This window comes from Thunnus maccoyii, chromosome 9 (genome assembly GCF_910596095.1).
Source record: "Thunnus maccoyii chromosome 9, fThuMac1.1, whole genome shotgun sequence".
Taxonomy (NCBI): Eukaryota; Metazoa; Chordata; class Actinopteri; order Scombriformes; family Scombridae; genus Thunnus; species Thunnus maccoyii.
In genome coordinates, this window is record NC_056541.1 from 30,127,449 (window position 1) to 30,142,259 (window position 14,811).

The 14,811-nt window shown below is 42.3% G+C and overlaps 1 protein-coding gene across 1 annotated transcript in view; it reads left to right on the forward strand.

The window, feature by feature from the left end:
• Positions 1 to 342: 342 nt before the first annotated feature.
• Positions 343 to 14,811, forward strand: part of cux2b (cut-like homeobox 2b) — an 88,412-nt gene continuing 73,943 nt past the window's right edge. The window contains exon 1 of the mRNA XM_042421040.1: positions 343 to 823. Coding sequence (XP_042276974.1) covers positions 761 to 823 — 63 coding nt within the window. The 5' untranslated portion in view covers positions 343 to 760. The remainder of the gene's footprint in view (positions 824 to 14,811) is intronic.

Genomic DNA, 14,811 nt, shown 5'->3' on the forward strand with positions numbered 1-14,811 from the left:
TTATTTAAAGTCTAGGCTATTTTTTTTTTTACTATCCATAATGTATTGTAGACATATGAAAAGAAAAAGAAAAAATACTACTGTAATAATTTAAATGTATGCATATACTTAAAATGACAATGTTATTAGGATAGACTTCACAGTAGATATAGAACAGATGACAAATAGTATTTCCTTTAAAATATTGAAAGAGTTTAATATGAGTTTTTTTTGTCAAAAAGAAAAAGACGTGTGGACTAAGTGACAGTGTGACAGGAATAACAGGATACAGTTGTTGTGGATAAAGTATTTGGACTCCCTCCTCTGCCACTGTAAGTGTATTGTCCCATGTGCTCCAACAATAAACACGCTTAAAAGTAGGCTTGGCTAAATTCCCCCCAACTCCACTGATCATCATCTCCTTCCCTTTTCCAGACGGTATTGATCAACCCGGGGCTTTACGTCAGTATTGATAACTTTGCAAAAGCAAAATCAAATGCAATTGTCCAGTTAATGTTGGGACGGTGGCACGGATACAGTTGCTCTTTACTTTTTCACAGACCCGGGCAGTTCGCCAAAAAAAATATACATGTCGTCTACTTTTTTTTTCTTCTTACTTCTACAAAACATGTTTGTAGGCTTAATGTCAAACCTGTCGCTGGACTCCTGTTACTTTTTTCTAAAAGTGCGACCGGTGATGGTAAACGTTGTTTAACGAGGGGGAATCCAGCCCACATATTTATTGCAGCCGCTGAAAAAAATCTCCTCAATATCCCCCAAGATGGCCGCCGATGTAGGATCGATGTTTCAATATTGGAAGAAATTTGATCTACGGCGGCTTCAGGTTAGTGCTATTCTCACCTTTCTCGGCTTATTTTTCTAGCGGTATGTCTTACTACTGTACTATGGTGTGTGTTATCTCTTTTTGGGTGAATGTAAGGCGAAAAGCGAGCGGTGTTTGCATTGATAGTTATTAGAAATTGATCCCTGTTCTGCCTTTGTTCAGTTCAATCATTGATCAGCGGTGGAGCGACCGCGGAGCAGCACAGCCTCTGTGTTATGGCCACACCGACCGATCTGGGATCAGCACCGCGGACAGCACTGATGTTTACATGCAGGAGCTTTTCTGCTTTTTTACTCTTTATTGTCCGCGACACGCACCGCCGCACTTACATGTACGGAAACTTTTAATGCGCCCCTCAGTCTCTGTTCTTGGACGTAGACTGTAACTTTTTCACCCGGCTTAATGTTTTATGCGGTTTGTGTCGACGGCCGGTGCGTTGCTGCTGCATCTTTCAGTAGGCAATTCTTGAAATTTTAACATTTTTAATGTCCTGAAGGATTTGCATGTTGGGAAGTTTTTTTGTGTGTGTGTAATTTGGAAAGTTTATTTTGTGGACATTTGTCATCCGTGTTCGGACATTTTATGAGCAAATAATGTGTCGACTAGATACGTTATAGTCGTCGCTGATAGTGCAACATACATGTAACCAGTTTGTTGTTAAAAAGACGAGATTTCACGTCTTAAAGGCGCTGGACTGTTGTGTCGCTGGCACAAAAATGTCTCTAATTGATAAGCGTGGAGAATGTGGCAGGTGAGCAGTTTGTTTGTATCACATAATCCATAACATGCACATATATCCCGTTAAATAGCATGTCAAGCCCGTAGCCCATTAGCTTAACCCGCTGAGGTGAAAGTTGAATTTATAAACCACAAAGCTGACAGGCTATGCGTTTGTATTCCTGTAAGGAAACGTTAAAATAAGGTTGGGAAAGCTAACCCCCTTCCTCCTCCTCCTCCTCTCTCTCCTGAAGCCGCATAGGGCTGCTTGACCGGAGGGGGGGTGGGCTGTGTAATTGTATTCCCCGCTAATGTTTGTAAATCAGCCTCGGCCGGCGCAAGGGCACCGTCTCTGCCGTTTGACTGATGTTCTGTAACATGAGAAATGACAGGAGCATGGCAGTCCGGGTCCCTCGGAAAAGCCTACCGAGGAGGAGAAATCAGACCTGGTGGCGCTCGGTTGTCTTGTGTTGGTCGAGTGTTATTCCAGCTCCCAGCCGCTGGACCTCTCTCTCATCCAGGCTCGGATCCAGAGGGGCGAGGGGAGCTATTGTTGCTGCGGCTTCATGTAGCGTCCTCCCTGCAGCCTCTCATCCTGATTCACCCGGGCTCCGTAGGACCGTCTAACATTTATGATAGATGTATACATTCAGGATTTTTCAGCAAATGTGACTTGAATAGCCTAGGAGCTAAATCTGAACTGCCCCTTAAGGATGCCCAAGCCATTACCTAGTGTCATGAGCAGTGATGTGGTGATTTATATATTTTTTTAAAAAAAGGTAGGCTCCAGGCAGTGATCCTCATAAGGCATACAACCACTAATTTCAAGAAAAAATCATGATACCTGCAGAAAACTGTTAATTCATGCTTGTGTTCCCTTGAATGACCTTATCCCCATGTAAAATGAATTACTTTGATTCTACATGCTATGAAGTAGTAGTACCTAAACGTACTGCAGAAGGGTTATTGTCACCATGAAAATATTGATAAATAATTTCCACCTCCGCTGCATCTGTCATCTCAAGTTTTTGGATTATAATTCCATAGTATGCAGTCCATAAGTAAAGCAATTCAGACAGTCCCCTGGATAATGTGCAAACAGGTTCTTCTTGCAGAAAAACACATAAGATAAGATAGAACTTAATTAATCCTGAAGGAAATTTTTGTGCCAGAGATCACTCAAAACTGACAACAACATAAGAATTAAAACAATAGAGTAATAAATGTAAAGTGTATAAGGCGTATATGCTAACACCAGTGCCTAATAGAGTAACAATAAAAGTAAGATAAATTTAGTAAAATAAGTAAACTGAAATAGAAACATATTGCTCACAATATTGAAAAGCAATATTGCACATGATGCTGAAAAATGAATATTGCACATGATATTGATATTATTGTTCTCAGCTGTCCTTCCTGCAGAAGGGGGAGGAGTTATACAGTTTGATGGCCACTGGCAGAAAAGACCTCTTGTGGCGTTAAGTGGTGTACCTCGGTGGTCTCAGTGTACGGCTGAAGGTGCTCTGATATGACTCCAGTGTGGCGTGCAGGGGATGAGAGACATTGTCTACAATACTGAGTAGTTTCCTCAACATGTATACTCAGTATGGTTTCAGTTTTTAAAATTAATAGATATCAAATGGACCTGTAAGCTAAAGATTTAAATTGGCTTGAGTTTCAGCAACTATGCTGTTGTTTGACTTTTATGTCTAGTTTGTAAAAGTGCTGTTTTTTAATAATAATCATCAACTGACATGTGATACAGATGTGTTATAGCAAACTTGACACATGGATGTGTTGAGAATGATGTCTGTGTTTGGGAAAAAAAGGAATTAAATATTTCTGAAATTCTGTATCTTTAACACCGACACGTTAAGATTTCACAGGTCTTGCATGGATTTGATCACATTATCTTATTGACAGCAACTCTGGTAAATATTCTTACAAGCCTCTAGTTGCAAACATGCCTGTAGCTTAAATGTGACATCCTCTGCTACATGTGTCACAAATCAATTAATTTACTTATTTATCGTTCAGTCATGGTTGGAGCCAGTTTGTGGCAATGTGAAATCATTACAGCTGTTTCACCATCAAGGTATTCTTGCTATATCTGAGGACATCTAAGAGCTATTTATTTCGGCAGTTCACACTGGAACATTTATTTTCTTATTACAAGTTATTATATGAGTAAACTGAGTGTGCAGTTTTTTGTATGTGTATGTGTGTGTGCATGCAGTAGATTTGTGCCTCCGAGTTGTACAGGATGAATAATTCACCTGCAGGCTGATGAAAAGAGGGCAGGGAAAGTGTGAAGCGCTGAGGTGGAGTGACCTTGGTTCCTGCTGGCTGCAGGTCACCCGGCCGTTGCTGTGGTAATCATTCACACCAGCCAGATGGCATTTCCGTGGGCGAGCATGAAAAGGACGGGTCAGGGTCTGTCCTGCCAGGTCCTGGCAGGCCTAAAAACAACTTGCGGCCAATACTGTACCTGGAGAGAGCGTTGAGCCTGAAGAAAGACTTTGAGAAGGTGTGGTCAAACCAGGAGGAAATGCACTTTGATTACAGTTGTTTAATCCTGTCAGCTGAAATTTACATGTATCACTAATTTATCACATCTATTATTAACTTGAATTGCCCTTTAAGCACTCTGAAAATAGGATTCACACATCAAAGCAGGCCATATAGACTTGTATTTGATTTTACTTTAGAAAACTTGGGCTCTGTGCCTCTACTACTGGTTACTTTAATCACTCTGTTGTTTTTAGCGATGTCGCAATGGTGCGCTCATACGGCGAAATAATGCCCCGCTTATTTGTTACCATTTCTTACCCTTGTTTCCACTCTCTCTTCTACGAATCTAAGAGGCATTGGGGTTTTAGATCAGGAACAAAAGCTTGTGATTGTACTACATTTAGCATGACTCAGTTGCTCTGGTGTCAGCTCTAATCCACACACAGAGACAACAGTATTGCCAAACAGTGAAATTGCTTTGCAGCCTGTGAGCCTGGCTGCCTCCGCTGCCAGCCTGCTCTGTGTGCTGTTTGCCAGTAGCTTCCCCCACACACACATACACACACACACACATACACACACACACACACGCACACACACACACACACACACACACACACACCAACCCTGCAATCTCAAATTGGCTGTGAAAATCGGTCTCTGTCTCCCTTTCATTCATGCTTTAATATATTTGTTTACAGATATTGTTAATGTCACATGCATCAGTATAATCTCATTGTAGTGCAGAGTAAGTACGTCCAGAGCGCCTCAGATCTTGTATTATTTATCATAATGACTGTATCATTTCATTCACATGCTGTGGTAAATATAAAAGGCTTTAAAGTTGACCTCCACAGTGGGTGCTATATGTGCTCATTATTTCATTTTTCAAGACTTGTCATATGTTGGCAGGTCTTTCAAATCGTCAGCAGATTAAGTACTGTGTTTAAATGTAAAAGCTGCCCCCATCATCATAATCAGCACTGGTTTGAGTCGTGCATGTCTTCTCCATATAAACATTCCTTAACATGCTTTCATTATCACCACTTCTCTGAATCGATGGGTGGGGCATGTCTGTCACGGTCCCCTATCCTTCGGGATGCCCCTCTTTTCCTTGACAGTGACAACAAAGAAAATAAGAAAGAGGGGAGCTTTTACAGGACTATCTGGGGCAAATTGAGATGTGAAATCCAGGAGGCATAACCCCGGTACATAAAACGCAGGGAACATTAGAGAGCGAGAGGAGTGAAACAGACTTCAGCATTAAGCTGTTTAACCTCTCTGTGTAGCATTAGTGGTAGAGACTTCAAAGCAGATGCTTCAGCGTTGGAAGCAGAATGACAAATGGGTTTAGAGAAAGCTACGGTGAGCATTCTCACATGAAGACTAGGCCTGTCATTAATGTCAGCTTAATCACTTTGACCTTCCTTCAAGTAGATTTCCATACCTATCCAATCATTTTTCCTTGCTTGTGCTCCTGTTTGCAGACTGCTGTATGTGCTGCTGTTTGATAAGCTCGGGTGTAATGATGTTACTGTCTATATCAGTGATTGTACACTTAAAATGTCCTGACAGCTGTAATATTAAAGGTTTGGTTCACACAAATTAAAAGGAAACATGTTTTCTCAGTTTTCTCCAGTGGTATGCAGCCACACAGATAGTTTTGGTTTTATTAATCTGGAGTTTGAGATATATGTCTCTCAGATTTCTACCTCTAGGACAGTACAATGGAGGTGGTAGATGCAATTCAGTTTGTGGTGCTCTTAGCATTGAAAAATCACATTAAAAAAATTTGATAAGATGAGATAAGATAAGATAAACCTTTATTAATCTCCAGAGAGAAATTCAGGTGTCACAGCAGCCACAACAATGAGAATGAGACACAGGAGAGGTAGAGTTAAGAGTAAGAGTCCAGAACCAAACCAAGATAATAAGAATAAAGAATAAAAATATAAAAAGTAAAACACTCAGCTGGCTCTAGATATCTGCACTGGATCTCTGAGTGAGTGAATATTTGTACAGTCTATCAATAAATATGTACATATGCACAGTCTATTAATAAATAGTTTATAAATGAACATATATGAATAAATATATGAGTGAACGAGTATGTAATGAGTATATGAGTCCATGTGCAAGTGTGCCAGAGTCTATGCAGGATTCAGTAGTTAAAAAGTCCAAAATAAGTAGCAGGCAGTGCAGGTCTTAAAGTTCTCATATGGGGGTCAGTCTTGGTTGTGGAGCCTGATGGCTAACGGCACAAAGGACTGGCCAAGGCGTTTTGTGGTGTGCCGAGGAAGGATGAGTCTGTGGCTGAACGTGCTCCTCATCTTCGCAAGCTCATCATAGAGGGGATAGGGGGGGTTCTCCAGCAAGCGTCCAGCTTCCTCATCCTCCTCTCTGCAACCAACTCCAGACAGACAGTCCAGCTTGCTCTATCCCTTCCTGTATAGGGCCTCAGTGTTGTCAGTCCAGTCCAGTTCAGTCCAGTGTTCATGTGTACTCGTAGGAAATTGTAGGTGTGCACCACCTCCACCTCCTCCCCACAGATGGTGATTGGAGTTGGGGGCCTCTTCTTGCTCCGCCAGTGGTCCACCACCAGCTCCTTTGTCTTTCTGATGTCCTGGAAAGCTGCCTCCTCACCTGGCTAAGGCTGACTATGATGAATGCGCTGGGGTGCTCTGTCTGTAATCGCATGACAGTGGAGAATATGACGTCACATGCTTGTGCCACCGCAGCACTCGGCAGGATGTAAACAATAATAGCAATGGCGTGTGAGAATTCACGTGGCATGGCATACAGATACAGATACGCTCCTTTACAGTTATATGTCCAGAGTTACAACATCTGGCGTTAACAAAGACAGCAAACCCTCCACCTTTCTTCTTACCACTCTGTTTATCCCTGTCGGCTCGCACCACTGTGAAGCCGCCTGGTTGCACTAAACACACTTCATGCGAATACACTGTTGTCCGTCGGCCAATCATGTTCATTGTTCTAGCTGGACTGTAAGTTAACATCTAACTGGATAAAGAAGACTATGAAAAACTATTTACATGTTAGTAAAGCAGCACACGCTTGCTTCGACAAAGAACTAAGCGCAGTAGAAAGTTAGAAGTCACAAAAAAGCCGTGAAAGAGAGAAAGAAAAACAGGCTGCCACTCGCAGCAGTGCAACAATTTGCAGAAGCAGTGTTGCTCTGGATAATTCATACCCCTGATCCAAGACCGTCATACTCACTGTTCTGCTTCGCTATCTCCCAGAACTCTGACATTTCAGTCACTCAGTGACTCATAAAATTTATTGAAGGAAAAATGTTAAATATGTCATTCACTGGACTCACCGGATGGTAGGCTATCTCTTTTAGCAACTTATAAGATGGGGTAAGACAGTTAGGTGGCTCCAAACTAACAAAAAACATGATCTATTCTGACCAAGACAGGTCTCCTCCTTTAGTTTATATAAACCATATAATATCAAAGATGGCGTTCGATTTCTTTTTCACTCACTGACAGGAATGCTGCTCAGCAGCAGTGCACTGCGTGCTGCCACTCATGGCTGGAAGCTGTATTACACAACTGAATGAGATGGTAGTAAAACTCCAGTTTAGTAAAAAGAAATCCTGAGCCATCTTTTTAACAAAAAAGATGTTTCTTAGTTGGAGTAAATCATGTTTTTTTATTAGTTTATGCCTGCATTACATTTTCACACACCTTGTAGATTGCTAAGAAGATTACCTACCTTCCACCTAGTTTCCATTGTCAACATTATTCTTGTAACAAATTCTATGAGCCACTCAGTGGCTGAAATGTCCAAGTTGCTGGAGGTAGCGATGCATAATCCTCTGTGTATGGTTTCCATTGGAACTAGTTTTTACAGAAAAGATGCTCGCTACAAAAACCTTTTGATAGCGTATTCTATGAATAATCCAAAGTAACAGGGACATTGTTTCTGGAAAGAGATATTGTGGTTGAATTGTTGCAGCACTGTGAACTCCACATACAAGATTCCATTCACCTCCATTTTATTGCGATGGAGATAGAAATCTCAGAGACTGGTAAGCAAATACAACCAAAGCTTTCTGCATGAATAAATACCACCAGAAGTACAGGAGCTAAGTGAAAAACATGTTTTCGTAATTTGGGTAAACTGTGGTTGGAGGCTACAACAGTTGAAATTTTTGTTATCATATGGATATACTGTATGATTTCACAGTATTGATCATTAATTGTTTTGGCTAATGAGTCCTAAGAATTCCATCATTATCTTCTGCTCCACAACTGTCTGAATATTTCTATTATGAAAGGCTTGCTGTTTTAGTGTCTTCTCTCATGCCAAAAAGCAGTACCCCCAATGTTTCAGCAGGAACGCCCCCTTGGTAGTTGACAGTGCTTCATAGCAAGAGACGCCAGATTTTTCATAGCAGCACGTTCTCAGTTCTGCTGCCCCCAGGCTGGAGCAATTGCTTTGCAGGAGTAAATAACCAGCTTTAACAAAACTTCAGGGACACATTAGTCTGCTGGAGGACGGCTCCATGGCGGTACGGCAGCCTCTTCTTCCCTCACAGTGAGGCAGGCGGAAACATCAGGAGGGGAGAGGTAATAGCTCATCGGCATGGGTATAAAGCTGTGTCCTCTCTCCCTGCTGACAGACAGTCCCCTGCCCAGCAAGTCCATATTGAGCTGCGTTTCTCCACCGCGGCCTTGGCTTTATTTGTTTTGACTGTCTGACGCCACTGCAGACGTATTGAGCACCAGTCCTTTCTTGTTCATTTTACCGGGCTTACAATGAATCCTTCTGCCCTCCCTCTCTTTCTCCGTCTCTCCATCTCTCTATCTAGCATACCTCAACTGAATTTGGCAGGGTTTCACTTGCTGTATTTAATTTCTCTATTGTCCATTTCGTCCTTCATGACTAAAGCACAAAAAGCATGCCTTTTTTTTCCCTTCAAATGTGCAAGTGCCAGGCTTTTGTACGGTGTGTGTTCTAACATTGGTTGTCATGTAGCGTGGGTGTGCAGGGTGCTCCTGGGCCCGGCACACTCATGAGATCAATGCTTCACTAACCTTCTCCAGGTTGTCTTTGGGGATCTCAGCCGCTCTCATTATGTGCCATTGCTCGGAGTGTGTTTACCAGACTGGAGGAATAGTAGTCTTGTGCATGCCACCCATTTGTAAGGCCCATTTGTCCTCATTTAAGTGGGAAGAGAGAAGACCAGGGAAAGACGGCCTCTTGGTGGTCTTTTGAGTATTAAACCAGCATTTGTTATTACTAAGCAGATATGCTTTTATTTATCAAAATAATACAAAAGGTGTGTGATAGCAAAAGCAGATGGATCAGGCTTGTTGTGTTAGCCGGTCTTGTCTTTGTGCAGCTGCTACCCCCACACAGTTAATTACTCTCTTATTCATCCCCAACAATGGGAAGGGATAGAATAAATCTGAGCCGCACACTCTCGCTGCTTCACCAGGAAGGTGCAGACTGGGACCCTAAAGCGAGCGAGTGGCTTCAAGAGGTACAGTTTATCATTTTTAATGGAGAGGAACAGGAAGTGGAGACATGAAGCTGGGCTCTGTGATTTATACACTGCCTCAGTCGAGGGAGGAAAGAGCAAGTCTATCTCCCTGTCCACACCTCCGGTTTGCAGTCGCTCCTGCTCGAATCATAGCCCTTCCGCGTTCTCAGCTCCTCTTCAACACCACCAAAATACACTTACACTTTGTCTGAGCCTCTCCAGGGAAATAACACAGGAGATTTTGCCTACCTAACCTTTAGATTTTGGAGAAAATATTGCCCTCTTCATTTCTTATGCATTATTAATGGTAGCAATTATATATGTTAACACATGCAGTCTAATTGCTGGTATGTAGGAGGTACAGTATCATCCCAAAATCTGCCAGCACCTCTCCACTGCATCCTGCCTTTCAGTTTATCTGGTTTTGTTGTTCCCTGAAAAGCCCAGTGATGTCATGCCTCCATTGTCACCTGTTCATTTACTTTCGTAGCGGAGGGCATTGGGGTATTGATTAGGGTTTGCAACTGTGTTAGCAGCTCTGCCGGTGTGTAATATAGGCCTTGAGGCTATTCTGTCTTTTCGTTCAGTCTCATGAGTGCTTTCCAGACCTTGTAATCTTAATTAAATATGCAACTTCTGATCGCAACAGGGTCACTATTTTTGCATTTAAATGTGGTCACAGACTCCCCACCCCCCCAGCTGAGAGAAAAGGAGGAGTGTTCAGGCACTTTGAATCTTAATACAAAAAGGGAGAAAAGAACAAAGAACTGAATTGAGTCTCTCCTTTTTCAATCTCCCTTGTTAGCCTCCCGCTGCATTCCCCCTATAGTTTTTTTCCAGATGAATTTTATGATATTTTTCTCCCCTCCCCTCTCCATCTCTCCCTCTTTCTCGCTCTCTCACTCCTCGGCAGTTTTCCCCAGACAGGTTCCACAGTATTTTAGAGGGGATGGATTTAATTGCTCTGTGGGGATTGGTTGGCTGTGCCGGGCTCGGCTGTTTAATTAGTGTACCCTGCCGGGATTGGTTTAATGCTTCATGATCTTGAAATTGTCTGATTGTTCAGCCCTCTGGGGATTCTCCCTGCCTACGTAGGCCAGCAGGTTTAGCTAAACATTGCTCCAGGCTTCTGCTGTATGTGGCAGGAGGAAGAGTATGCCTAAGGAACTGAAATTTTGTTGGTGTGGGGAGGGGGGGGGGGGGTCAACTTCTATGACAAACCAGGGGACATGCATGTGAGGTGGACAGTCTTCTGGGTTCTCCCTAGTTGTGCAGACCTCCCTGGAATGTTTATCCTTATAATATTTCATCCCAGCTTGATGTGATATGGAAATGATCCAATTGACTATTAATGCAGTTCCAATATTTAGACTGTGATACAGTGTTTCTTTATGATAAGCAAGCATATGATTTTTTAGCTGCAGCCAAGCAAAATAATTTGCTATGCATGTGGTTCTCTGCTTGGCCCACACATTTTCCACATTTTCACTCAGGTTGTCTGAATGGATGTCCTGTATTTCTGATGGAGCTCCTCCCGCTGCACGTTTTCGCTGACCTGTTTTGAAGTGGGAGAACCTCTGCCCTGATGAGGCCACCAGGATGGTTTCGCGGGGATTTCTGAATTATGTGCTTGGTCACCTTGAGGAGGGGAGCTGTGGAGATTACATTTGTGTAAATGGGTGTGGGGCATGTCTCTGTCCCATCTGTAGCCTTCCATGGGACGCCCTTGGTTTCGTTCAATCATGGCAGCGATGTTGACCTCAACGGTAAATGTGCTTGGCATCACATCCTGGATAAGGTAAGAGCGTGTGTTGTAACGGTGCAGTCCAGTACAGATAGTACCTATTGAAGGCTAAACTCATTCCGCTTCATCAGACTTATCAAGCCCTCTCACTCAAAGAAGTCAACCTTGAAGTGCATAAATCTCCAGTGGATGATAATAAGAATACCTTCCTCTGCCTCTCTGCCTGGACTTAATAATGTGTTTGTCCTCACGGTGAATGATGACTGAGTGTTCTGGTGCAACAATGATTACTTTTTGTCTGAGAGCTTTCTCTATCAAGAATCCTCCAGGTAGATGCCATCCAGATCATGCATTCTGCTGTTGTTGACTGGATCATCTGTGCTGCACCCAGGGGGTCATTTTTTTCTTATGTGTTTACTATTGTGTTTACACCCTTAGAGACGCTGAGCGGATGCCCATGATCACCAAGGTGATAGAACACATTGCAACTGAGCTGCTCCCAAATGAGAGTCCCAGCCTGAGCTCCATCCCCTTTCTCTCTGGGGGAGATGCCCTGATTACTGAGTGACTTTGTGCTGGAGTTGAGGGCCCTCTCCAGCTGTTGGGATTGTTTGTGCTATGATGATAAGGGGTTGTGAGTAATCAGAGTTTGGTTGTGTAGACAATCTTTTAATCTCTCTATTATGAATGTTGTGCAGCTATGTCGGAACATTTTATCCATTTGTGATAAATGTTACTTACTGCACTTCCTTTTCATTTAGCATTAAATCATAGGTGGACTCACAGAATATAACATCAGGTCTGGTCATATCAGTGGCTTTGGAGATATTCATTGTGTGCTGTTATTTTTTCGGAGGGAACCTCAGGTCAATTGCAGATCATAGCCAAAGTCAACAATGTTGGTCTTTCATAAATAAGCCGGAAGACTTAATATTGCACTGCTGGTTCTCCTTCAAAGATAAAAATATTATTGCATCCCAGCCCCATCCCCCACTGCCTTTTGGGCAGGGTGTGAGTCCAGCGTCCGTCTAGACGTGCGGCATCATTAACCTGCCGCGACCTCAGCCCCCTGATGAATTCACTCTCACATCCCCTGCAGCCCAGCGTTAGCAGCCCTCCTCCTGTCCACTGGGAACTGGGGCTCCTCTGGACTGGCCTTTAGAGCCACTAGCCTCTACTGGCAGGCATTAATAGGCCAAGTGGCCGGAGCCTCTCTCAGACTGCTGAATAATTCAGACCGTCTGGGCCGTGTCTAGTCCCGGGGTGCAGGGGGATGTGAACTGGGAAGCAGGGTGCAGGGGGCTGCATGGAGGTGCAAGGGGTTAATAACAGGTCTGCCTCTCTGTGTCAGCAGCTGCTCAACTCCCTCCACCCCCAACAAACGCACCCAACCCCACCCCACGTATGAAAGAATCCTATTCAGTTGATTAGATTTTTCAAAATGGATCAATTTTTAATCAGCGGAGCATCTGACTACGGTCAATACCATTGTCGCTGGGAAGACAGTTGCTGGACAGCCATCTTTATTTACAGGAATGTTTGTTTTTTACTGTATGCAGATGGAGAGGAAGGAATGAGCTTGCTCAGAGCACTGCACCACTGCAGTCTCTGGCCTTTCCAGGCAGGGCAGGGGTTTGGCCTCTTCATGCATGTCTGCAACAACGACATCACCACCACCAAGGCCACTGTAAATCCATTGCTTTCTGATAATGTCCTTTGGAAGATCAGCTGTAAATATTTATTCACATCAGAGCAGAGAGGTGGATTAGTCTGATGTCTTGTGCGAATGTGGATTTGTCCAAAGAGACTTCTTTTACCCATTTGCATCGGCATACGTAGTGAGTAGGAGTGAGGATCCAACAAACTAGCTGTAATACTGCCATCAAAATTTCATTGGGCTGCAGGGAGACCCTAACATGTTGAATAATGAGGAGCCCATAAACTTAATGTCCAGAACCTCTCCACAACTGCTGACGACGTCTAGTTATGACTGGATACGTAGGCAGAGTTATGAGGCGATAATCCGTCTTTAGAGTGCTCTTCATTTTCACACATCTGGTTCTTAAACACCCAACTCCCAAAAGTTCTTGTTGAATCACTTTAAAGAACCTTCAGTATGTAAAGATCAGAGTGAAGAACTGTGGACAGTGTTATTAATCTTTAGTTTCCAGGTGACATTATAAAATATAAATACTTTTCCATCAGTAATGGACAATATGGAGGACCACTTGAAACAGTAACATGTCACATTGTATTCATAGGTGATGGTGTCACATTCCTCTTTTTTATCTTTATTCATAAAGTCTTAACTTTGTATATTTCAATATAAATGACATATAATAATTTAGCATCCATTACAAATCAAATAGGTACGTAAAAAAGAAAAAAAACTCTCTTTCTCTCTTTCAGTAATATGCATATAAAACAAACAAAACAGTCAAATGTTTCAGTAAACAAAGTCACATGGTGTGATATGGTGTGAAATCAATAATGATCTGTCTTGATGGGGTTAAATACATTTATCAAAGTCAAAAAGATGAATCAATAATATGACAACACAAACATATTATGTAAATATAGAATATCATGCCATGTTATTTAAAAATATTTCCATGTCACAGTTTAGAAAACAGTACAGTGAAGAAGGAAGACTAAACATGACAATAAACAGAGGTTTTAAATGATCAAAATCACCAGACATTGACGCACTGTGTCTGTGACAGTGTCATACTATATAACACCATAACGTGAACATCAAGAAAAATAACTGAGCCATTAATGGCCCAAGCAGGAAACTAAATAGAAATATTAATAGAATTAACATTAATAACTTCAGAACCGTACCTATTTGAATAATGCATGTATTAAAAAGCAGCTCACATAATACAAGTGATGTCTTGTTAACAAACAAAAGTTATGTTAACCTTGTGTTGCTCACCAGAACACTTTGTGTGTATCCTTGTGGTTTAACAAATGTGTTAAATATATTCTCCTTCTAATGAAACATTTGCAGAGCCGATTTTAAGTGTTTTAAATCCTGCATTGTTTACATCCCTGTTTACTAGCTCACAGTCTTTGTCTTCCCTGCCCTCGTTGGCACATTTCTGTGTTTGTTGGCGCATTACAGCCACCTGTGGATCAGTGGAATATTGTGAAATCATTGGCAGGACTTTGTATTGCGTCACCCCCCTGCGCACACATATGCATGTATGGGAACACTCAATAAAAAACTGCTCCATAGTGCTTCTAGAGGTCAAGAACTCCACAGGGTACCTTTAAATTCACTGCATAGTTATACATACATTTCCATTATTTCAATTTTTTCTGCTTCCATCGCTTGCAGCTCTACATGCATAGTAAAGATGACAGTAATAAAGGCTAAAAGCAGAAATTGGTGGGATCCATGCTACATAGGAAGTGTGTATCAATTATAGTATGCCTTCATATTATAGTGCCCAAGTGTTTTTACTTTGTGTCTTTACAAGCTCTTGATTTAAGAAA